This window comes from Drosophila suzukii (assembly GCF_043229965.1).
Source record: "Drosophila suzukii chromosome 2 unlocalized genomic scaffold, CBGP_Dsuzu_IsoJpt1.0 scf_2c, whole genome shotgun sequence".
In the NCBI taxonomy this organism is placed as follows: domain Eukaryota; kingdom Metazoa; phylum Arthropoda; class Insecta; order Diptera; family Drosophilidae; genus Drosophila; species Drosophila suzukii.
In genome coordinates this window covers 19272084-19296794 of record NW_027255896.1, presented here as the reverse complement: position 1 = coordinate 19296794, position 24711 = coordinate 19272084, and the positions used below count along the sequence as shown (strand labels likewise).

The following is a 24711-nucleotide window of genomic DNA, read 5'->3' as shown; positions in this document are numbered from 1 at the left end:
GATCCATTAGTGTTGGCATGTAACTTCCAGAAACAAGTCGGAACCAAGATAAGGTGTGCTGGACACGAGATAATAATACCAGCCAGGAACCGACACAATGGATGGCTTGAGGAGAAGCTATCAGTAGCAGTCGTTCAACAAGTAAACGAGTTGGACGATACTACAGCGTTTCTTGAAGCAGAGCTGGCAGACTTCAGCACAATGACGGGAACATCGAAAATGGCAGAACACCAGATCAAAATGAAGGATGACAAGCCAATCAAGCAGAGATACTACCCCAAGAACCCGAAAATTCAAGGGGAAATCATCGCAAAGGTGGACGAGCTTCTCCAAATGGGGTTCATAGAGCATTCAAAGAGCCCATACAGCTCCCCCATCGTGATGGTGAAAAAGAAGACAGGCAAGTGGAGACTGTGTGTCGACTTCAGGCAGATCAACGCGAAGTCAGTGAAGGATGCCTACCCAATGCCTCGCATAAACTACATCCTGGACCAACTAAGGGAAGCGCGGTACATCAGCAGTTTGGACCTGAAGGATGGATACTGGCAAATCCCACTGGAAGAGAGTAGCAGGCAGTATACGGCGTTCACGGTACCAGGCAAAGGTCTGTTTCAGTGGACGGTAATGCCGTTCGGACAGCGAGTTTTGGACCAAATAATTGGCCCCGAGATGTCACCTCACGCATTCGCTTACCAGGATGACATAATAGTGATCGGTCGCACGCTGGAAGAACACAAAAGAAACCTGAGAGAAGTGTTCCGGCGTCTAAGGGAGGCAAACCTGAGGCTGTATCCAGAAAAATGCCAATTCTTTAAAAAGGAACTGCTGTACCTGGGACATCGAGTGACAAGCGAGGGAATAGGAACAGATCCAGAAAAAGTAGCCGCCATCGCCGAACTGGAACCGCCATCGACCGTCAAAGAACTTCGGCAATACCTAGGAGTAGCGTCGTGGTACCGCCGATTTGTACCAGATTTTTCCAGAATCGTCAAACCCCTGAATGACCTGCTGCGCAAAGGCAGTAAGTGGGAGTGGACACAAGAGCACCAGATGGCGTTTGAGGAAGTAAAGGCAAGACTCGTGGCAGATCCGGTGCTAGCATGCCCGGACTTCAGTAGAACTTTCATCCTGCAAACAGACGCCAGCGACTACGGCATCGGAGCAATACTGATCCAGGACACCGAAAAGGGCGAAAGAGTAATCTCCTATTCGAGCCGAACACTGAACGGCGCGGAGAAGAACTATTCAAACACGGAGAAGGAATGCTTGGACATCGTCTGGGCGATCCGGAAGCTCAGGCCATATCTGGAAGGTTACTTTAAGGTAATAACCGACCACATGGCCCTGAAGTGGCTCAACAGTATCGAAAGCCCTTCAGGAAGGATCGCCAGATGGGCCCTGGAGCTACAACAATACGACTTTGAGATAGCGTACAGAAAGGGTCAGCTAAACGTGGTGACCGACGCATTATCAAGACAACCACTACCAGAGACGCTACGAGAAGTAAAAGAGCCGTCGGCAACAATAACTTCAGGAGGGTGAACCGCAGAAGTACCCGGACTATGTTATGGATGGTGAGACACTGTACAGAAACATACCTCACCGAGCAGGCAGTGAAGACGTCGCGTCATGGAAGATGTGCGTCCCAAAGTCGCTACGAGAAACAGTGTTGAGGGAAAACCACGACGCACCGTCTGCGGGACACGTAGGAAGCCGGAGGACAATTGCACGGTTGGCAGCCCGATACTACTGGCCAGGCATGTAAGAAAATGCGAGATTTGCATGCGGTTTAAGCCCAATCAGATGCAGGCAGCCGGGAAGATGTTGACCCAAGTGCCGGAGGAACCATGGGCCACGGTATGTGCAGACTCCCCGAGTGCCAGAACGACGAGATATTGATCAGAAGACAGCGCAGAGGACATCGACAGCGACGCCAGCAGAAATTTCCGGCAGCCACGTTACCCTCGCCGCGCGGAGCTCCTTGGGGAGCGCAGGATCGTCGCGGACGTCACGCATTAGGGTTAAGCTGGGTGGAACGTTCGTCTGCGCTAGGCGTAAAGCAAAGTGAACTGCTAGACAGCCTCCTGACGGCAGCCTTGACTGTCAGCGCGATCTGAGCAAGAACCTAGCGGGACCGTCCGGGACAGAGCAAGGGACAAGTATTGCCTCTAAAGGCGTCGGCCTGGAGAGCAAGGCTTGTTCACCCTAGTCTGAGAACGGTGACGCTTCCCTAAGCCCACAAGGCCGAACTCTCTGCGGGTCTAAGGCTCAACAAGCGGCCCCGAGGCAGCGCTTCGGCAAGCAAGCGGAGGCGGCCACTACGAGCGTCCCGAAACACAGGATCCAGTGGAAGCCGAGTCAACGCGTCGAGGAGCCAGAAAGAGGACCGCCAGCAGCCGGCGAAACCAGAGCCAGGAGATAGCGAAGCCAGCCCAGCAACACGCCCGCTGTACTACTACCACGAGAATAAATCCCACTATTACCATTTGAACCCTTTGTTTTCTCACTGATCTACGGGCAATCACGTCATATAAATTTGGTGGGACGAACACACGAGCACGAATCTCGTAACGAGCAGACACACAAAAATCAGTTCGTTGCATCTGGCGCCCAACGTGATTGTCTTTACAGTGAGAACAAAAATGGGAAAGAAGTGGATTTACCGCCTCAAGAAGGAGGACTTCGCCCCTGTCGCACAGAGGCTTAATGTCGCCCTGGAGGGCAGGCTAGAAGACATGAGGAAGGCACTGTCGGAATACTACTCAGAGACAGAGAACGACCCACAACTTGTCGACATCTGGGCCGAGCTGGAAGCAACATACCACGACAGAGCCGGCCCAAGCATTACCTTAACAAACGCTGAAGGGGACAACCTAGTGGCAAGCCTGAGCTTTGACAACATGCAAAAAGAGGCCCACAGGAGAGAGTCAAGCCAGGATAAGAAAACAACAGCGCTGACCCCGAGACCAAGCCAGTCGGACTATGCAAAGGTCGCTAAACAGGTCCGCGAATGGTCGTTCAGGTTCGACGGGGCGGAAAAACCATTTGAGTTCCTGGAGCAGGTAGAATGGTCCGCCAACACGTACGGCTTGGACCTTGATATGATCCCTCGAGCAATGCCGGAGTTGCTTAAAGGAAGGGCGTTGAAATGGTTCATCGCCAACAACAAGCAATGGAGAACCTGGGCAGAGTTCATAGAAAGCTTCCACACCTATTTTCTGCCAAGAGATTTCTTCACCAGGCTAGCGGACCAGGTCCGGCAACGGAAGCAAGGCTTCAGCGAGTCGTTCAAGGACTACATGATCGACATGCAGACGATGGTGAGGCCACTTAACTACTCTACGAAAGAAACGTTAAGGGTCATTAAAGAGAACTGCACACCAAGACTACGGATTTTCTTGAGAGCATACAAAGTGTCGGACCTGGATACGCTAATGATCCTAGCCGATGAGTATGAAGAACTTGAAAACGAACAAAAGTTTTCGCACAAGAAGTTCTCAAAGACCAAGTCGGCGTCAAGAAGATGCGAGGAGAGAGATAACCCGGACACACGAGGAAATAACCAATGGTCACCACCACACCAAGCCAGACGACAGCAGGCAACAGACGCACCACGCGGAGGCCATTGGACACCACCCCCACAGCAACAGAGACAGCCAAACAATACCGTGTGGAGGCCACCAAGCAATACACAGAGGCCAAAAGATGCCACCCATATCACAGACCCGCAGGAAGCCTGTCGAAAATGCGGTGGGAACGGACACTGGGCTAGAGGATGTCGAAACCTGCGGCTGTTATTTTGCTGGATATGCGGCAAGGTGGGTGTCAGGAGCGTCGATTGCTGCCAACGATCGGGAAATGGCCAGCCATCTCAGCCGCAGAGAGGCGAGCGGGGATCGCACAATGCCACCTCTCCAAACTAACGGGCAAGCTAATCGATGAGGAGCAGTTGTCCGCAGCTGTGATGATTGGTGGGAACAGCTACAAAGCCACAGTCGACACCGGAGCAACGGCAAGCTTCGTTAGCGAAGAATTGGCGGACAATATTGCTGCTCTAGGAAGGATTACAAAGACGGGACGGCAAGTTAGGTTGGCAGATGGAAGGTGCGGCGGAATTGATGCGCAGCCCGAGGTGGAGGTCAAATTCGGCAAAGAAAAGAAGTGACCATGAGCCTGTTGATTTTACCCGGAGTAGTGGATCCACTAGTGTTGGGATGGAACTTCCTGAAACAAGTCGGAACCGAGATAAGGTGTGCTAGACACGAGATAATAATACCAGCCAGGAACCGACACAATGGATGGCTCGAGGAGAAACTATCAGTAGCAGTCGTTCAACAAGTAAACGAGTTGGACGATACTACAGCGTTTCTTGAAGCAGAGCTGGCAGACTTCAGCACAATGACGGGAACATCGAAAATGGCAGAACACCAGATCAAAATGAAGGATGACAAGCCAATCAAGCAGAGATACTTCCCCAAGAACCCGAAAATTCAGGGGGAAATCAACGTAAAGGTGGACGAGCTTCTCCAAATGGGGTTCATAGAGCATTCAAAGAGCCCATACAGCTCCCCCATCGTGATGGTGAAAAAGAAGACAGGCAAGTGGAGACTGTGTGTCGACTTCAGGCAGATCAACGCGAAGTCGGTTAAGGATGCCTACCCAATGCCTCGCATAAACTACATCCTGGATCAACTAAGGGAAGCGCGGTACATCAGCAGTTTGGACCTGAAGGATGGATACTGGCAAATCCCACTGGAACAGAGTAGCAGGCAATATACGGCGTTCACGGTAATAGGCAAAGGCCTGTTTCAGTGGAGGGTAATGCCATTCGGACTTCACTCGGCGTCGGCAACGTTTCAGCGAGTTTTGGACCAAGTAATTGGCCCCGAGATGTCACCTCACGCATTCGCTTACCAGGATGACATAATAGTGATCGGTCGCACGCTGGAAGATCACAAAAGAAACCTGAGAGAAGTGTTCCGGCGTCTAAAGGAGGCAAACCTCAGGCTGAATCCAGAAAAATGTCAATTCTTGCTGTACCTGGGACATCGAGTGACAAGCGGGGGAACAGGAACAGATCCAGAAAAAGTAGCCGCCATCGCCGAACTGGAACCGCCATCGACCGTCAAAGAACTTCGGCAATACCTGGGATTAGCGTCGTGGTTCCGCCGACTTGTACCAGGTTTTTCCAGAATCGTCAAACCCCTGAATGACCTGCTGCGCAAAGGCAGAAAGTGGGAGTGGACACCAGAGCACCAGATGGCGTTTGAGGAAGTAAAGGCAAGACTCGTGGCAGATCCGGTGCTAGCATGCCCGGACTTTAGTAGAACTTTCATCCTGCAGACAGACGCCAGCGACTACGGCACCGGAGGGCGAAAGAGTAATCTCCTATTCGAGCCGAACACTGAACGGCGCGAAGAAGAACTATTCAACAACGGAGAAGGAGTGCTTGGCGATTGTCTGGGCGATCCGGAAGCTCAGGCCATATCTGGAAGGTTACCACTTTAAGGTAGTAACCGACCACACGGCCCTGAAGTGGCTCAACAGCATCGAAAGCCCTTCAGGAAGGATCGCCAGATGGGACCTGGAGCTACAACAGTACGACTTTGAGAAAGCGTACAGAAAGGGTCAGCTAAACGTGGTGGCCGACGCATTATCAAGACAACCACTACCAGAGACGCTAAGAGGAGTAAAAGAGGCGTCGGCAACAATAACTTTAGGAGGGTGCAGCTGGATCAAAAATATATGCGTACAGAAACATACCTCACCGAGCAGGCAGTGAAGACGTCGCGTCATGGAAGATGTGCGTCCCAAAGTCGCTACGAGAAATAGTGTTGAGGGAGAACAACGACGCACCGTCTGCGGGACACGTAGGAAGCCGGAGGGTAATTGCACGGTTGGCAGCCCGATACTACTGGCCAGGCATGCATAGAGACGCCCGAGCCCACGTACGAAAATGCGAGATTTGCATGCGGCTTAAGCCCAATCAGATGCAGGCGGCCGGGAAGATGTTGACCCAAGTGCCGGAGGAACCATGGGCTACGATATGTGCAGACTTCGTTGGACCCCTACCAAGATCTAAGCACGGGAACCAAATGCTGCTGGTCATGATAGACAGGTTTTCGAAATGGACGGAACTGGTACCCCTGCGCAGTGCGACAGCAGAGTCGCTCAAGAAGGCGTTTAGGGAGCGCATAATCGCAAGGTACGGGGTCCCGAAGGTGGTCATAACGGACAATGGAGTACAGTTTGCAAGCCGCATCTTTAAAAATTTCCTGGCTGAGATGGGTATCAGTCAACAATTCTCCGCGCCATACACACCACAAGAGCATCCGACCGAATCTAGACCATTGTAACGAACTGATTTTGTGTGTCTGCTCGCTACGAGATTCGTGCGGCTAGCTCAGAAGATTGTGTGTTCGTCCCACCAAATTTATATGACGTGATTGCCCGTAGATCAGTGAGAAAACAAAGTGTTCAAATGGTAACAGTGGGATTTATTCTCGTGGTATTAGTACAGCGGGTGTGTGGCTGGGCTGGCTTCGGTATCTCTTGGCTCTGGTTCCGCCGGCTGCTGGCGCTCCTCTTTCTGGCTCCTCGACGCGTTGACTCGCCCTCCTCTGGATCCTGGGTCTCGGGACGCTCGTAGTGGTCGCCTCTGCTTGCTTGCCGACGCGTTGCCTCGGGGTCGCTTGTTGCGCCTTAGACCCGCAGAGAGTTCGGCCTTGTGGGCTTAGGGAAGCGTCACCGTTCTCAGACTAGGGTGAACAAGCCTTGCTCTCCAGGCTGACGCCTTTCGAGGCAATACCTGTCCCTTGCTCTGTCCCGGACGGTCCCGCTAGGTTCTTGCTCAGTTCGCGCTGGCAGTCAAGGCTGCCGCCCGGAGGATGTCTAGCGGTTCACTTCGCTTTACGCCTAGCGCAGACGAACGTTCCACCCGGCTTCACCCTAATGCGTGACGTCCGCGACGCTCCTGCGCTCCCCAATGAGCTCCGCGCGGTGATGGTAACGTGGCTGCCGGAAATGTCTGCTGGCGTCGCTGTCGATGTCCTCTGCGCTTTCTTCTGACCAGTATCTCGTTGTTCTGGCGCTCGGGGAGCTGGGCGGTCGCTGCTCGGGAACTTCGCCGGTAATCGCAGGGCTCTCCAGGCTGCCGCCTCTTGAAACCGCAAATCGATCTACCGCTCGTCCGTCACGCCAGGTCCTGCTTGGTCGGGCAAGGTACGCTGGGTCGCAGACAACTTTTCTCCCCAAGCTGACGGCTCTTCGTCGTAGGACTCTTTTGCTTTCGCCGGGCGACTCCCCAGGGTGTGGTCGTGACAAAGTTAGAAAACAAACGCCTTGACTTAGTCGCGTGATGCCTTCCAGAACTCAGCCACTTGTGTCTCAATTCGAAGATTCCTGATGTCCTAATCCCGAACGTCTCGACGTGGCGATCTTGCTCCTTGTATGCTTCCCACGGCGCTGCTTCCGACGACTCGCTTGGTTGTAGCTCCCTCGTAGATTATTTGCTTGACTGACTGTTTATTTGGTACTTTAATTGATCTTGAAGGTTTGACTCCTCGTGATCGACTGATCCAGCTGCCAGCGCTCTGCGGCCTTATATAGGGCCTCCAAGCACCGTTATTTCCCTTTTGCGCACGGCCCGCTGGATCTCTCCACTCTGGGTCCAAAGTCCGTGCCTCCTGGATGACCCACTTCTCCTTCACGTACCGCTTTCAATCGATGCTCCGCCCACTGCTGCAGTCCCGCTGATTCCCGGGCCGCTTGTGGCACTCCTGTGTGCCGCTCCACTGCCGAGATGTGGCACTTCCTCTCCCAGTCCAAAGTTCACGGGAGAGTCCAAAGTCCGGTGGAGTTCCGCTATCCCCTTTTGCATACGGCACTCTTGCTCTGCCCGCGAAGTCTCCATTCTCTCTCGATCTCCATCCTTGGTCTCCAATGTCTCTCCCTCTCCTTCATTGGTCTCCAAACTCTCTCGCTCTCCTTCGTTGGTCTCCAAACTCTCTCGATCTCCACCCTTGGTCTCCAAGCTCTCTCGTTCTCCTCGCCGCGCCGTTACTACGCGAATTCGCCGCGTATCTGGTAAGCGGCCGGCCATCTGCTGCTGCTTCTATTTGTGGGGAGTTATTGAACTCCTCACACCATCATTGCGCAATTCGCAGGGCAGGACCAGAGAAACTAGGACGAGAAGTGGCCGGAGATTATGGTAGCAGTGAACACGAGCACATCGGAATCCACCGGCCATACACCGGCGTTTCTTACCCAGGGAAGGGAACCACGTCTACCCAGCAGCCTATATGATAAGGAAACCCTAGGCACTGGACGAGCTACGGAGACCCCTGAGGGAAATGCCAACAAACTAAGAGAGGTATTTGAGATCGTGCGGCGAAATATGGAAAAGGCGTCCCAGGACCAAGCCAGACATTACAATCTGAGAAGGAGGCAATGGTCACCAGCGGTGGGCGACATAGTGTGGGCCAAGGAACATCACCTGTCCAAAGCGGCTGAAGGATTCGCTGCAAAACTAGCCCCAAGGTACGATGGCCCTTACCAGGTTGTGGATTTCGTCTCTCCAGTGATCTGTAAAATTCGCCACACACAGTCGAAGAAAGAAAGGACAGTTCACGTTGGCGAGCTCAAGCAACAACAAAACGAGCAGACAGCAGAAACGTCAGATTGTCTAACGTCAGGTACAAGGCGACAGGATTAGACGTCAGGCCGAAGCGAGAGTCATCCATACGCCACACGGAAAGGACAATCAGGATAGCACAAGGACATGGATAAGAATTTCTCGTTAATCCAGACTGCGAGGCCAAAGGATTATGCGTCAGGCCAAAGGGAGAGTCATCCAAACGCCACGCAGAAAGATCAACCATAAATATAGGTCACGGATACGGGCAACGTGTAGGGATCGAACCACAAGGCAGCAGGACTCAGCGTCGGGCAGTTGCCAGAGTCATCCGTGGTCACGCCAGGCGGAAGGGACACTTAGAAAACGGCACAAGGATACGGGTAACGTGTAGGGATCCAACCGCAAGGCAGCAGGATTCAGCGTCGGGCAGTTGCCAGATTCATCCGCGATTACGCCAAGCGGAAGGGACACTTACAAAATAGCACAAGAATACGGGTAACATATAGGGATCCAACCGCCAGGCAGCAGGATTCAGCGTCGGGCAGTTGCCAGAGTCATCCACGATAACGCCAGGCGGAAGGGACACTTACAAAACGGCACAAGGGTACGGGTAACATATAGGGATCCGCCCGCAATGGCAACAGGATTCAGCGTCGGGCAGTTGCCAGAGTCATCCGTGGTTAGGCCAGGCGGGAAGGACACGGTCAAGGTCGTCAACAACAGTAGCGAAAGCACATCACGTCAACAAGGATACCCCAACAATACCCTAAGTGTGCCCAAAGGACTCCCGAAGGACACCCTTGGGATAGCCCAACGATACCCTAAGGATACCCGAAGGACACCCCAACAATACCTCTAAGTGTGCCCAACGGACACCCTTGGGATAGCCCAACGATACCCTAAGGATACCCGAAGGACACCCCAAACAATACCTCTAAGTGTACCCAAAGGACACCCGAAGGATACCTTGGGATAGCCCAACGATACCCTAAGGATACCCGAAGGACACCCCAAACAATTCCTCTAAGTGTACCAAAAGGATACCCTAGGGATAGCCCAACGATGCCTCAAGGATACCCAAGGATACCCCAATAGACACCTCAAGGATACCCCGATAATGCCCCAAGGATACCAAGGATACCAACCAGGAACGCCCCGAAGCAAGGTGTAGGACCAAGGACAACTTCCAAGGATACTCACCAAGGGTGATCAAGGTAGGGTCTCAAGCAAGTGGGTTACGGACCCGGGAGGTACAACGAACCACAGCATCCAGAGTGCCACGGTGATCTGAGGGAGTACAACTTGTGGTTTACGAAGAAAGAGGGAAGACGACACAGCAAAGAGAGCTGTACCGTAAGAGAGCGAGCGCCCCAAAGAAAGGACATAACGGGATCGGGCAAAAGAAGGCGCGCAGCCGAGGTTTTATGTATGGGGAGCCTGGCGACGGTCGAGCACTACAATTCAGAACACCAAGATGAGCACACGCGTCACCAGAGCCGAAGTACGCAGGAGGATGGCGGCCCTCCAGGAACCTCGCCCGGGGCAAGGATGGTCTTAGACCCGGCCTACCCGAGCTCCGCGGCGGGCCCTGGAACGGACCCGAGACGAGGACTCCGCACCAGAACCCGCGGTGAGCTCCGACAGCGACGTGGAGGTGGTCGGCGATCCCGCCGTCGAGGAGAGAGAATGGCGACTCCGGAAGGCGGCGGCGGGCGGTCGGATACCGCGCGGGACGACGGACGTCGGAGGAGCGGAAGTCCCGAGGAGCCACTTGGAGGAGGTCTGTCGGGCCACCGAGGAGACTCGGAAACGGTTCCGAGACCGGGAGCCGTCGGACAAGGAGCAGCAGTGGTCGACGGAGGAGGAGGCGAGATGGCAGACGCGACTGCGGCAGGACCACGAGGCGGCGGCGGCGCGATGGCATGCCCGCTTGCGAGAGGCGGAGGAAGAGGAGCGACGGCTGTGGGAGGCACCGGTGGAGGACGCGTGGGAAGTTCCACTCACTCCCAGGTACGCGGCCGAGGAGCCCAATCCGAGGAGCGAGGATGGGGACGAGCCATGCGCGCCATCCCCTCCGCGGTGGTTGCCGGAGGTGCCACCCACTCCCCGCTACGAGGGGGAGTGGCTCACGGAGGAAGCCCGAGACAGCGACGGAGAAGACCCATTGGCCACGCCGCCGTGGAGGCCGGCCCGGCCACCCACGCCGCGATACACCGAGCCACAGCGACCTGAGGAGCAAACGCGAACGGAGGAATCGACCGCGCAGCCGATGCCACAACCGCAGGAGGAGGGAGTCCACCAGGCACAGGCGGAGGAGCCGTCGGTGGTGCAGACGGAGGTGCCGGCCGCGCACGTGAGCCACAGCACGCGGGCGTTCGTGGCCGAGGGCTTGCGGTGGCGACAGCAGACGCTGGTATGGAGGTGGCCCGAGGGGCCCGCGACAGGACCGACGAAGGAGGAGCCCAGGATATGGGAGGAGGGGGTACCCAAGGTGAACCCTCGGGACCCCCGGACGAGAGGCCGGCAGGATGTGTGGGTCCCGCCGACACCGAGCACGGGCCCGCCAACACCGGCGACGACGGCAACGATGGGGGAGGCGGAATCGCTGGTGAAGGGACCTTGGGTGTGGCCCGAGCCACCGGCCACACAAAGACCTCCGTTGCAGCGACAAACCTCGACGCCCGGAGCGACGCGCCCGCGGCCGCAGTTCATGCGGCAGGTATCGGCTTCGGAGGGAGGCGGTTGGCGCGAGATCGCCACGAGCGAGTGGCCGGAGGGAATAGAGGAGGCACCCGCGGTCGCGACGGCACGGCGGAAGGGCGACAGGCGTTGCGTCCTGCTCAGCGAAGGCGGACGACGGTACCGGGTGAGGGTCGGAGTCGCGGGCACCCTGGTGTTCGCGCAGTAAAAATAAACGAAAAAAAATCAAAAAAACAAAAAAAAAACACAATGGTTTCCTAAGTAACAAGAGAAGGGGCACGGGGCCAAGAGTTTGATTGGGGATGTGGCTGGAAGAGAACGGGGCATGCATGGGCCACTCCAGCAACCTGAAAGTCAAAGGGTCTTAATACAGGAAGCAGAGACGAACATCAAATACTTACCTGCTGTCCCGGTTGCAAAGTGAATGCGAAGTCCCTCCGCACCCGCTCTCGAGGGCTGCCAATATGGAGTCCGAGGCAGCCGACAGAGGACGAGTGAAGGGCGAGAGAGGACGAAAGGAGAGAAAAGGATAAGATGAAAAGGAGTAAAGGAAATGCAAGAAACTTACCTATGAAAATTGAAAAATCACCACGAGCCAGGGAAGGGGCGCCTCGATAGGCGATCGGCGATAGGCGAACTGCAACGCCGCACCGTCGGTATCGATATGCGAATAAACATCGATCACGCACGAATGGTGTGACCAGGCGGAGGAACCAATAAAAGAAGTAGAAAGCAGCAATGAGCAGCGAGCTGGGGATCGATAGCCCATGAGTATCGATGTCCCAGTGGAAACACGGGAAATATCGGCGCGGGAGATTTAAAGTTGCTACGTGGAGGATGACCAGCGCTGTAGAAACTCAAGGGAGTTAAGAGCGTCGAGGGAGCATCGAGGGAGCAACGAGGGAGCGCCGCGGGAATCACAAGGACGCGAGGGCTAGGACATGCAAGGAAACGCCGGAGAGTAGAAACAAGTTCTAAATGTTTCCCGAAGTAAGGGGGGAATGTGAGGAGTTGAATTACTCCCCACAAATAGAAGCAGCAGCAGATGGCCGGCCGCTTACCAGTTACGCGGCGAATTCGCTTAGTAACGGCGCGGCGAGGAGAGTTTGGAGACTTGGATGGAGAACGAGAGAGTTTGGAGACCAAGAACGGAGAGCGATTTAGTTTGGAGACCAAGGATGGAGATCGAGAGAGTTTGGAGACCAAGGACTGAGAGCGAGAGAGTTTGGAGACCAAGCATGGAGAACGAAAGAGAATGGAGACTTCGCGGGCAAGGCAAGAGTGCCGTGTGCAAAAACAGGATATCGGAACTCCACCGGACTTTGGACTCTCCCGTGAACTTTGGACCGGGAGAGGAAATTCCACGTCTCGGCAGTGGAGCAGCACACAGGCGTGCAACAAGCGGCACGGGAATCAGCGGAATGGCAGCAGTGGGCGGAGCATCTATTGGAAGCGGTACGTGAAGGACAAGTGGGTCATCCAGGAGTCACGGACTTTGGACCCAGAGTGGAGAGATCCAGCGGGCCGTGCGCAAAAGGGAAAATAACGGTTCCCGGAGGCCCTATATAAGGGCGCAGAGCGCTGGCAACTGGATCAGTCGATCACGAGGAGTCAAACCTTCGAGATCAGTTAAAGTACCAAGTAAACAGTCAGTCAAGCAAGTAATCTACGAGGGAGCTACAACCAAGCGAGTCGTCGGAAGCAGCGCCGTGGGAAGCACACAAGGAGCAAGATCGCCACGTCGAGACGTTCGGGATTGGGACATCAGAAATCTCCGAATTGAGACACAAGTGGGTGAGTTCTGGAAGGCATCACGCGGCTAAGTCAAGGCGTTTGTTTTCTAACTTTGTCACGACCACACCCTGGCGAGTCGCCCGTCGAAAGCAAAAGAGTCCTACGACGAAGAGCCGTCAGCTTGGGGAGGAAAGTTGCCTGCGACCCAGCGTACCTTGCCCGACCAAGCAGGACCTGACGTGACGGACGAGCGGTTGATCGATTTGCGGTTTCAAGAGGCGGCAGCGTGGAGAGCTTTGCGATTACCGGCGAAGTTCCCGAACAGCGACCGCCCAATTCCCCGAGTGCCAAAACGACGAGATACTGATCAGAAGACAGCGCAGAGGACATCGACAGCGACGCCAGCAGACATTTCCGGCAGCCACGTTACCCTCGCCGCGCGGAGCTCCTTGGGGAGCGCAGGATCGTCGCGGACGTCACGCATTAGGGTGAAGCTGGGTGGAACGTTCGTCTGCGCTAGGCGTAAAGCAAGGTGAACTGCTAGACAGCCTCCTGACGGCAGCCTTGACTGTCAGCGCGATCTGAGCAAGAACCTAGCGGGACCGTCCGGGACAGAGCAAGGGACAAGTATTGCCTCAAAAGGCGTCGGCCTGGAGAGCAAGGCTTGTTCACCCTAGTCTGAGAACGGTGACGCTTCCCTAAGCCCACAAGGCCGAACTCTCTGCGGGTCTAAGGCGCAACAAGCGACCCCGAGGCAGCGCGTCGGCAAGCAAGCGGAGGCGGCCACTACGAGCGTCCCGAAACCCAGGATCCAGTGGAAGCCGAGTCAACGCGTCGAGGAGCCAGAAAGAGGAGCGCCAGCAGCCGGCGAAACCAGAGCCAGGAGATACCGAAGCCAGCCCAGCAACACACCCGCTGTACTAATACCACGAGAATAAGTCCCACTATTACCATTTGAACCCTTTGTTTTCTCACTGATCTACGGGCAATCACGTCATATAAATTTGGTGGGACGAACACACAATCTTCTGAGCTAGCCGCACGAATCTCGTAACGAGCAGACACACAAAAATCAGTTCGTTACAATCCTACATATCGGGGTATGGCGATTTGGTTTAAATTGTGCAAGTCAGGATAAATAGATTGCCAACGATCTATTAATTGTTGATGCAGTATTTCGTCCCAATTTTGCATCTTATAACCACTGGTCTTAACAAGCCAAGTATGTCACACAAACGTGCAATAATTGAGAGAATGTTCCTTTTCGTCATAGCGTTAGTTTTTGGCAAATCGAACCGAAAGCAAAATTCATCCAATTGGGACCTCCACGACATTCCTAAGGTTTTTGTGATATCTTTGCTGTCTAACTTGAGTCGATGTTCTTTGATATTATCATCCAACTTGCTAAAATTACATTTGGCTAAGTCCAATCCGGCACAAGACAAGATTCCAGTAACTTGATCAATCTTCAATTTTAAGTCCTCAATGCAGTCAGCACCTGTAAGGAGGTCATCGACATACATCTCTTTAGATATAATTTCAGATCCTATAGAAAATTCTTTCCTATATTTCTCTGCTATGAAATACAAACTTCTGATGGCGAGAAATGGTGCACAAGCAAGCCCATATGTGACAGTATTCAACTGATATAATTTCAACGGGTCAGAAATATTGTGCCTCCACCAAATCAACTGAAACTTGCGGTCCTGTGGATCTACAATGAATTGCCGATACATTTTGCCTATACAACCTAAATGAAAGCAGGGTTAAGATAAGGTCTTGCTGAACTGTCGGTCCAACCATTAAAATGTTATTTAATGATACTCCTGATGACGACTTCGCAGATGCGTCAAAAACTACACGCAACTTTGTTGTTGAGCTGTCTGGACGCAGTACGGCGTGATGCGGGATTACATAGTGAGGTTGATTTGAGTCAAAACTATCTACAGGTTGCATTTGCCCCAGATCAATATATTCTTGCATGAAATCAGAATACATTTTTTTGTATTGTATTGTATGTACCCGATTGTAAACCACGCTGTGTTTGCCAAAATCGTTGCTTGGCAATATCCACTGAACTTCCCAATTGTTGGGTAGATTTCGAAAAGGGAAGCCGAACTTGAACTCGCCTGTTCTCGAGAATAGCAGAGTTTTTACAGAAGTGGCGATCACATTCATCCTCTTCAGTTGTGTACTGGTTTTGAGATGATTCTGGAAACGATTCGATTTCCCAAAACCTTTTTAGATTTTCATCCAGCTGTTGGGACTGCGAGATTTTGCACATAAGAACATTAGCCTTCGCCCTAGATTGCGGATTATCAACAACTTGTCCACCAATAATCCATCCAAGTATAGTGTTAAGTAGGCATGGCAGCCCAGGCCCCAGTGATAATTTTCCGCCAGTGAGCAATTCGAAGAATTCCAGGGTGCTTAGTAAAATGTCAATTTTTTGTGGTTTAAAAAACAATGGGTCAGCCAAATCTATTCCGTCAGGGACTAACCACGTTGATAATTCTATTCGAGTGGCGGGTTGAGTCAATGCTATTGTCTTGGTAATAGCAAATTGCAATGACCATTCGTCAGCAGACGAACGTGAGCGTATGGTCGTCGAGACTGAGAACTGAAGTTTTGCTCTAACATCTCCTATACCAGAAACTGAAGTTGTAATTTGTTGGCCAAAATATCTGTGATTAAGTTAAATTCCGAGACACAATCAAGCAAGGCCCTTGCCGGGTGGAACATGCCGTACTTATCCTGGATAAGAACTATAGCGGTTGGGATAAGAGCTCGATTTGATTTACGAGAAAGACATGCGACTACCTGTGTGGAGCAACGAGGTTGCTCGTTTGTCTGTTCTACATTTCATTGAGAAGTTTCTTGTGTTTCACTCCTGCGATGTAACGAAGAATGGTGCAACCCGCGACAAGTCCTACAGCGAAATTTCGAAGGACAGTCAGCTGCGATGTGACCCTTATGAAGACAGTTTAAACATAGCGGTGCCTGATTGACCCAAGCATGTCGCTTCTCATGTGGAAGTGCAACGAACGAAGGGCACGATACTAGATTGTGATCTGTAGAATCGCATTTTATACAACTGCCTCTAGCCGTTAGGAATGCCTTTTTGTGGGGGTGATTTAGTTATTCTGAGCGCGTATCATACTGCTTGAACTCCTGGCCTGGCTCTGCGCTGCATTCTAGAAACTGACAATGCCAACCTAATATGTTGTAGAAATTATGCCAAGTTGGAAACTGCTCATAGTTCTGACCTCGATCATAAGCAATAACCTTTTGCAAAACGAGCTGAATTAAAATGGCTTCAAATGCATTTTGTTCGGTGCCAAGAGAGAGTAGTGAACCACGCAAAGCTGCCACTGTGTCCTCAGGTCCATTGCGCCTGCTAACAGTTGCACCTTTTAGAAGCTTAGATTTTGTTGCTATAAAAGTCTATTTCTTCAATTTGCTGTTGAACTTGACACAATGGCCTAAAGTGCGATTTCAAAAGGGCCAAGTGACACTCTGCCGATGCAGCATCCATTGCTGTGTCTGCAACCGCTCGATTCGAAGTTCGTTGCATGTTTCGTTGCAGCAGAGTTCTTTTGCGCCCAAGTGCAGCTAGCTGTTCCTCTACAGATGGTTTGGTCATGTTTGCAAAGAGATGAACGATTAGCCAAACTGTAAGGAAGATGCGTTTGAGAAGCTTTGACATGTTTTGAAACCCTACAAAAGTTTTAGAGTAACTGCAAAAACTTTTGATGTAAAACTGGGGTAAAGCAAGCCTGCGTGTTCTGAGAAGCTTTTACGACATAGGTTAAATAAATCACACCTATATATCTGGATATAACCAGACTTTCCCTTTTTTTTATTTGTATTATTTTCGTCCGAAAGATCAAATAACAAGTGAACAGGCTTACGTGCTCCAGTAAGTGTCTCAGGTGTACTGGTGACGTAATGGTGTGATGCCGTAAAAGTCCAATTTGAGATAACTTTCCAACGGATCCGCTTGAATTGTAGCTGCTACTGAATCCCTTGTGATCCCTCGCAGCCGAGTTGTTAAGGTTTAGGACAGCTGTCCTGTCACGGTCGCCAATGTTTAGCCCGCTGCCCAATGGGAGGCAGCCAAAGGTGAAATTTGCCCTCGTGCAAATGCCAGTGGTTGTTGTTATTGCACCGCCTCTGCCCCTGCTTATCTTCGTACAGTCACATCCACCGGTACAATAGTAAGTAGCCTGCTGTGCGCAAAATCGCGAGTGGCACCCTTAGCAAAACAAACATTTGTGCAGCTGTACTAGGAGCCGAGCTAGCAGAAAGGATTCAAGGGGATCTAAGGATAAGGATCGATAACGTCCAATATTGGACGGACTCGACAATAGTTTTAGCATGAATAAACGCAACAGCATCATCGTTTCGCACGTTCGCGTCAAACCGAATTGCTCGGATTCACGAACTAACAAATCCAGAGCAATAGCGCCGGAACAACGAGCAAAGGCTGTACAACGAATTGTACGACAGATACACGGAATAGCATTCCAGCCTACTATAATTCAATTACAGCAGAACGGTTGTGTGACAGTGTCAGATCCTTACCTGATGATAGACCCGTTTCTGGACAATACGAAGGTGCTGTGAGTGGGAAGTCGTCCTCCCAGAATTCAAGTCTAGCATTCGTGAAGTAACGCGGCTCATATTTGAGAACAAGCATAGGCAGTTTAAGCATTGTAAGCGGAAAGAAGTTGCAAGGAGCATCTATTGTGACAACGCCACAAATTTTTTCGGAGCAAAAAACCAATTGCGAGATTTAAAAACTACGTTATATTCGGATGAGGCTCGGGATTTAATTAAAAAAACATGCTCGCAGCTAGGAACGGAGTTTCATTTTATTCCATCACAGGCACCTCACTTTGGAGGGCTGTGGGAGAAGGCAGTAAAATCAGCAAAACATTTGTTAATCCGCTCGGTGTCAACGGCAGATTTGACATATGAAGTGTTTGAAACAGTTGTCATCGACACAGAGGCAATATCAAAATCACTTCTTGATCAAAGGACCACTAACCGCATCTCCCGATATTCATAACAAGGAGTTAAGACCTGGTCTACTAAGAAGATGGAAACAGGTAGACAAGGTCAGACAGGATTTTTGGAAAAGATGGAGCCACGAGTACCTCCAGGAACTACAAAGCCGATCAAATTGGACACAGAAACAGAAGACAGTTGCCGTAGGAAACCTTGTGGTGATCAAAGAGGACAATACGCCACCGTTACAGTGGCCACGATCTTACCACTAGACACTGAAGGGGCACCCGAAGATGTGAAGAAATTCCAATTCATAGTGTTGCTGGCCGTTGCGAAGACCACCCAAGCCGTCCCGATCATGGCAGAACCTTCAGTAAGGTTGAATATGTTGAATAACACGTGAACATATGTAGAAATAAGTAATAGAATAGCTCTGATGTCAGCAGTATGGACAATCATATCATATTTTGATCTACGGTTATTAGCACAGAAAATCGACAATAATAAATGTGCTCGAACAAGAGGCCAGCAAACTATATGATGGTCAACAGCGGTTCGATCCTCATTGACAACGGAGAGGAGCCCTGAAACTGGTAGGAAATCTCGCCAACGAACTATTTGGTGTAATAGACTCTCAATATGCACAGAATATGGAGGACGTCAGGCGCAGATTCCAAGCAAAGGAATTGTACAACACGCGTCTGCTCAAAAATCAGACTTCGATTTTAGATAGCACGATAAACGTGACGAGGACCAGTAATGATGAAATGGACCGCAGGGTAGGGCACCTGAAAACACACATCACAGACCTCGAAAATTCCATAAGGACTGGAAACATGGCACAAGTTTCATCAGAGCTAGCACTAATAGCAGAGCAGATTAAGAGGACACAGACAACCGTTATAAACATTATAACCGAACTAAGAAGGGGTATAGTCAGCTACGAAAGAAGCTTATAAACACACAGGCCCATCTCCCCAAGGGGAGGCGACTACCTGTTACGAATGATACTCTGCATGATATTTATCAGGTGATGGTCTCAGAAGTTCAGGAATTGGACGATACCCTTGTATTCCATACTAAAATACCATTAGTTAATGAAGTACGACATATATCAGTTAACACCAATTCCAGTCGTTGCCCAAAATCATATAATCGCAAAGGAGACGGATACCAAGTATCTAGCGATTAGTGATCATCGAGTGTAACGAACAGATTTTTGTGGTCTGCTCGCTACGAGATTCGTGCGGTTAGCTCAGTAGATTGTGTGTTCGGCCCACCAAATTTATATAAACGTGACTGCCCAGTAGCTCAGTGAGAAAGCACAGAATTCACGGGTTCGTAGTGGGTTTATTCCGGATATATTATTAAAATGACTTGGTAGCTTGGTTGGCCTTGATATCGCCACTTGTGGCCTTCGGTATCTCCGACTGCCCTGGTTGTGTCGACGACCACTTAGGGGCTTAGGGCTTAGAGAAGCGTCACCGTTCTCTGACTAGGGTGAACAGATGCTGCGCTCTCCAGGATCACTCCCTTCGACACACCGCCGCCTGTCCCTTGCTCTGTCCCGGACGGTCCCACTGGGGTTTCTGCTCAGCCCGCGCGAACAGTCAAGGCTAACCGCCAAGAAGCTGCCTCGCGCCTTACTTCACTTTTACGCCAAGTGTAAACGGACGTTCCACCCTAGCCTCACCCTTCTGCTTATTGTCCGGGACATTTCCGCGTGGCTCGATCTGTCTTGCGTGTCTGTCGTGATGTGGTGGCTTCTTTGCTGCTGACAATGTCTTGCTCACTGCTCCTGGCTGTGCTGGCTGCGCGGCTGGACGTAGCGTGGCTTCTGGTACTCGGGCTTCGGGCGTACACCGGTCCGGGCTCTCCTGGACACTTTCACTCGAAACCGTACCGATCGACCGCTCTCCCTTCAGGCTTGTTATACTCGGGACTCGGACACGCCGTTCCGGGACTTCACGAGTCAAATCCGTAGGGCTCTCCTGGACAACACCACTCGAGACCGTACCGATCGACCGCTCTCTCTTCTGGCTTGTTATACTCGGAATGCGGAGACGCCGTTACGCGACTTCACGAGTCGTAAACGTAGAGCTCTCCTGGAGAACCCACGGCGCTGCTTTTCCGACGACTCGACTTGTTGTAGCTCTCTTGTAGTTTACTCGGTTGACTGACTTTTCACTTTGGTATCTTGACTGATCTTGACGGTTTGACTCCTGGTGATCGACTGATGCTGCTTCCAGCGCTGGGCCCTCTTATGTAGGGCTCCTGGTACCATTAATTCTTGGCATCTGCGCACGGCACCACTGTTCGCCCTCTGCACACGGCCCCACACTAGGGTGCTAAGCGCGGCGATCTACCGTTAACCCTTCGCTCTTTCTCTCCATGCTCTTTTTCTCGTACTCTCCAAACTCTCTTGAGCCAAATTCTCCAAGCTCTTTCGTACTAAATTCTCCAAAACTCTCTCTGAATTTTTCAATTACTCTTGAACTGAATTCTCCAAACTCTTTTGAACTGAATTCTCCAAACTCTCTTGAACTGAATTCTCCCATAGTGTCGTAACTACGCGTATTCGCCGCTTATCTGGTAAGCGGCCGGCCATCTGTTGTTGCCGCTGCTGAGATTAGTGGGGAGTTATTAAACTCCTCATATTACTTCGGGAAACATTTAAAAACTCGTTCCTACTCTCCGGCGTTTCCTTGCATATCCTAGCCCTCAAGGCCTTGTTATGCTTCTGCCGATTCTACCGGCGCTCCCTCGTTGCTCGCTCTATGCTTCCTCGACGCTTTTAACTCCATTGAGTCCCTACAGCGCTGGTCGTCCTTCTCGTAGCAACTTCCAATCTCCCGCGCCGATACTTAACATGTTCCCACTGGGACATCGATACTCATCGGCTATCGATTCCCAGCTCGCTGCTCATGGCTGCGTCCTACTCCTTTCCGCGGTTCCTCCGTTCGGTCACACCATCCGTGCGTGATCGATGTTTAATCGACTATCGATACCGACAGTGAAGCGTTGCCACCTGCCCGTAGCGATATTTTCACCTTTTGCCGATATTTCCATTTTGCGTATGCCAATCGATCGCACTATCGTCCAGTGCCAATCGATCGCCTTTCGAGGCGCCCCCTTCCCGGGCTCATGGTGATTTTGCAACTTTAATAGGTAAGTTTCCGAATTTCTTCACCCTTCTCTCTCCTTTCATTTCGCCCTTCACCCGTCGGCCAGCATTGGTGGCCTTCAACGCCGCTATTAGCAGTTCATCGCTCACGGACTGCTGCAGAATCCTGCCCAGATTCTGGGCGGAGTTTTCGAAGACGGCAATTCCGACGTACCAGTCCACATCCTTACAGCCGGCCAGGGAGTACATAATCGGATTGATGGCCTCGTTTTCCAGCAGCAGGGTGACCACCTCGGGTGATACCGACATGTCCCACACCTGTTCCAGTGACGATTTCGACTGCAGCTCCACCAATTTCAACACCGTCTGCAGGATGAACTGACTGCTGAACATCATGTCGCCCACTGCATCGCCGCGCATCCGCTCTAGCAGTTCCACCTCCTCGGCGTCGTCCTCGGCGGGCGGGGACGTGGTCAAGGCGCTGCTGGCGCTGGCAAAGGCTAGGGCAGAGGCGTCGCTTTCCTTGTGGGTCGCATTTTCCGCGGGAGGCACATCGCTTTCCTTGGCAACCACAGGAAAGCCACCACCCAAAGGCTCAGTGTCTTTCTTCCGCGTCTTCTTTTGGCAGGACGCGATTGGCAGTGGGCGATAATCAATATTTTTTTTTATTTCCTTAGGCCTCTCCTTATTCCTACCCAAATCTACGGTACAGCTCTCTGATCTGTGCCGTCTTCCCCCAACCTTCGGCAGACTGCTGATGCGTGTTCTCCGATCAGTCCCCATCGAGTCTTTGTACGCCCTGGTCTGCTCGCTTTGTGTTCTTGTCGTTCTCGTATTTCCTTGCACCTTTATAGGTGCCCTGTAGTATCCTTGGAGATGCCTTGGATTTATCTTATCGTGTCCTCGTAGATATTACGTCGTATCCTTGGCGAGTCCCTGAAGTTACCCTTGGAGTCACATCGTAGTATCCCTTGCGAATCCTTGCAGTTATCTTTGGAGTGTAGTAGTAGTACCCTTTGAGGATCCTTGGAGTTATCCTTGGACTCTTTCGTCGTATCCTTTGAGAATCCTTGGAGTTATCCTTGGACTCCTCTCGTAGTATTCTTTGAGAATCCTTGGAGCTATCCTTGGACTATTTTCTCATTTGAGAATCCCTTGGAGATGTCTTGGACTTTTTCCGTTGTATCCTTTGAGAATCCTTGGAGATATCCTTGGATTTTCAATGTTGTTTTTCGACTGTTGCGTCCGCTTGTTGTTGTCGCTCGCTTGTGCTTTCCGTTTGTTGTTGTTCCAGCTTACGTGGATGGTCCGCTTTTTCTTTGTGTTTATGTGTCGTATTTCGCAGATTACTGGTGACGCGAAACTCATGACTTGGTACCGTCCATTGTATCTTGGGGCCAATTTTGCTGCGAACCCCTCAACCGCTTTTGATAAATGGTGTTCCTTGGCCCACACGACGTCACCCACCGTTGGCGTCCATTGCCTCCTCCTTAGGTTATAATGCCTAGCCTGATCCTGGGATGCTTTCTCCAAATTCCACCTTACAATCTCGAAGATTTCCTGAGTTTGTTGGGCTTCTCCTCCGGGCTCTCAGTCAGTCGTCCGGTCCCTACGGTCTCACTGTCGTATAGGGCGCTAGTCTTGGTTCTCTGCCTTGGGTAACGAACGACGGTGTGTAACCTGTGGATTCCGAAACGCTCGTGCTTACTGCCAGCATGATTTCCATTCATTTTTCGTCCCAGTTTCTTTAGTTCTGCCTTGCGAACTGCGCTGTCATTTTCTTCCAATTTGCTCTCTAAGTCGGGTTCTTCTGTGGGGTGTATGGAGCTGTGAACTGTTGCTTGATTCCCATTTCGGCCAGGAAACTCTTGAAAATTTTGTTGGCAAACTGGACTCCGTTGTCCGTTATGACTATTTTGGGGACCCCATACCTCGCGATTATGCGTTCCCTCAAAGCTTTTTTTAGGGATTGGGCCGTCGCGCTTTGTAGTGGCACCAACTCAGTCCACTTGGAGAACCGGTCTATCAGTACCAGCAGCATTTGATTGCCGTGCTTCGAACGCGGCAGGGGTCCGACGAAGTCTGCACATACCGTGGCCCATGGTTCCTCTGGCACCTGCGTCAGCATTTTCCCAGCCATTTGCATCTGATTGGACTTGAATCTCATGCATGTCTCGCATCCTCGCACGTGGACTCGGGCGTCTCTGTGCATTCCTGGCCAGTAATACCGGGCTGCCAGACGTGCTATTGGCTTCCTACATGGCCAGCCGCCGGTGAGTCGTGGTTCTCCTTCAGCACCATTTCCCGTAGAGCTTTCGGAACGCACATCTTCCATGTTGCGACATCTTCGCTGCCCGCTCTATGAGGTATATTCCTGTACAGGGTGTTACCCTCTATCACGTAGTCCGGATACTTTTGCGGCTGGGTCCTTATCTTTTCGCGCATTTCCAGAATCCAGCTGCATGCTGCAGAAGCTTCCGCCGCCGACGTCTCCTTGATCCCTCGAATTGTTTCCGGCAGTGGCTGCCTTGACAAAGCGTCTGCCACCACGTTGAGTTGTCCTTTCCTGTACGCTATTTCGAAGTCGTACTGCTGCAACTCCAGGGCCCATCTGGCGATCCTCCCTGAAGGGCTTTCTATGCTGTTGAGCCACTTCAGCGCCATGTGGTCGGTTACTACTTTAAAGTGGTAACCTTCCAGATACGGCTTGAGCTTTCGGATCGCCCAGACGATTGCAAAGCACTCATTCTCGGTCGAACGTTCGGCTTGAGTAAAAGATTACCCTTTAGCCTCGTTCAGTTTCCTGGGTCAAGATTGCCACGATACCGTAGTCGCTCGCGTCAGTTTGCTAGATGAATGGTTTGTCGAAATCCGGGTTTGCCAGTACGGGGTCTGCGACGAGTCTTGCCTTCACCTCTTCGAACGCCGTCTGATGTTCCTGTGTCCACACCCACTTATTGCCCTTGCTTAGCAGATCGTTGATGCTACGCCCAGGTACTGTCGGAGCTCTCTTACTGTCGATGGTGGTTCTAGTTCGGCGATGGCTGCTACCTTTTCCGAATCCGTGCCTATTCCTTCGCTAGTCACTCGATGACCAAGATATAACAACTCTTTCTTGAAAAATTGGCACTTCTCCGGGTTTAACCTCAGATTTGCCTCCTTAACTGTCGGAACACTTCCTGTTCGTACCCAAAGGTACTCAACATGACCACACTCAACAAATCAAGCAGTAGCCAAGTTGGGAACAGTACCAGGCGCTCAGTAGCACCCATTGCATATGAGAATGGCTGATCAGCATATTATATGTCTCACTAACTCACCGTCTCACCGACTCAACGGCACACTGACCGGCCAATGCAGTCAGCACATTTTGCAGTGTCTGCCGAGCCAACTACACAAACTGCTACCATAATCAAAACTCCCTGACCTACCTACCTACTTTAGAATATAGCTTACTTCACTAATCATTACACTAAACTTTCGTTTTCCAAGTAGTATATAAACATGT

At 51.6% G+C, this 24711-nt stretch overlaps 1 protein-coding gene across 1 annotated transcript; it reads left to right on the top strand.

The window, feature by feature from the left end:
* Positions 1-4398: 4398 nt before the first annotated feature.
* On the top strand, positions 4399-11543 carry LOC136117670 (serine/arginine repetitive matrix protein 1-like). The gene is made up of 3 exons (XM_070998548.1): positions 4399-4581; positions 9854-10136; positions 10210-11543. Exons 1-3 carry the CDS (start codon positions 4399-4401, stop codon positions 11541-11543), a joined length of 1800 nt encoding a protein of 599 aa, XP_070854649.1.
* Positions 11544-24711: the final 13168 nt, after the last annotated feature.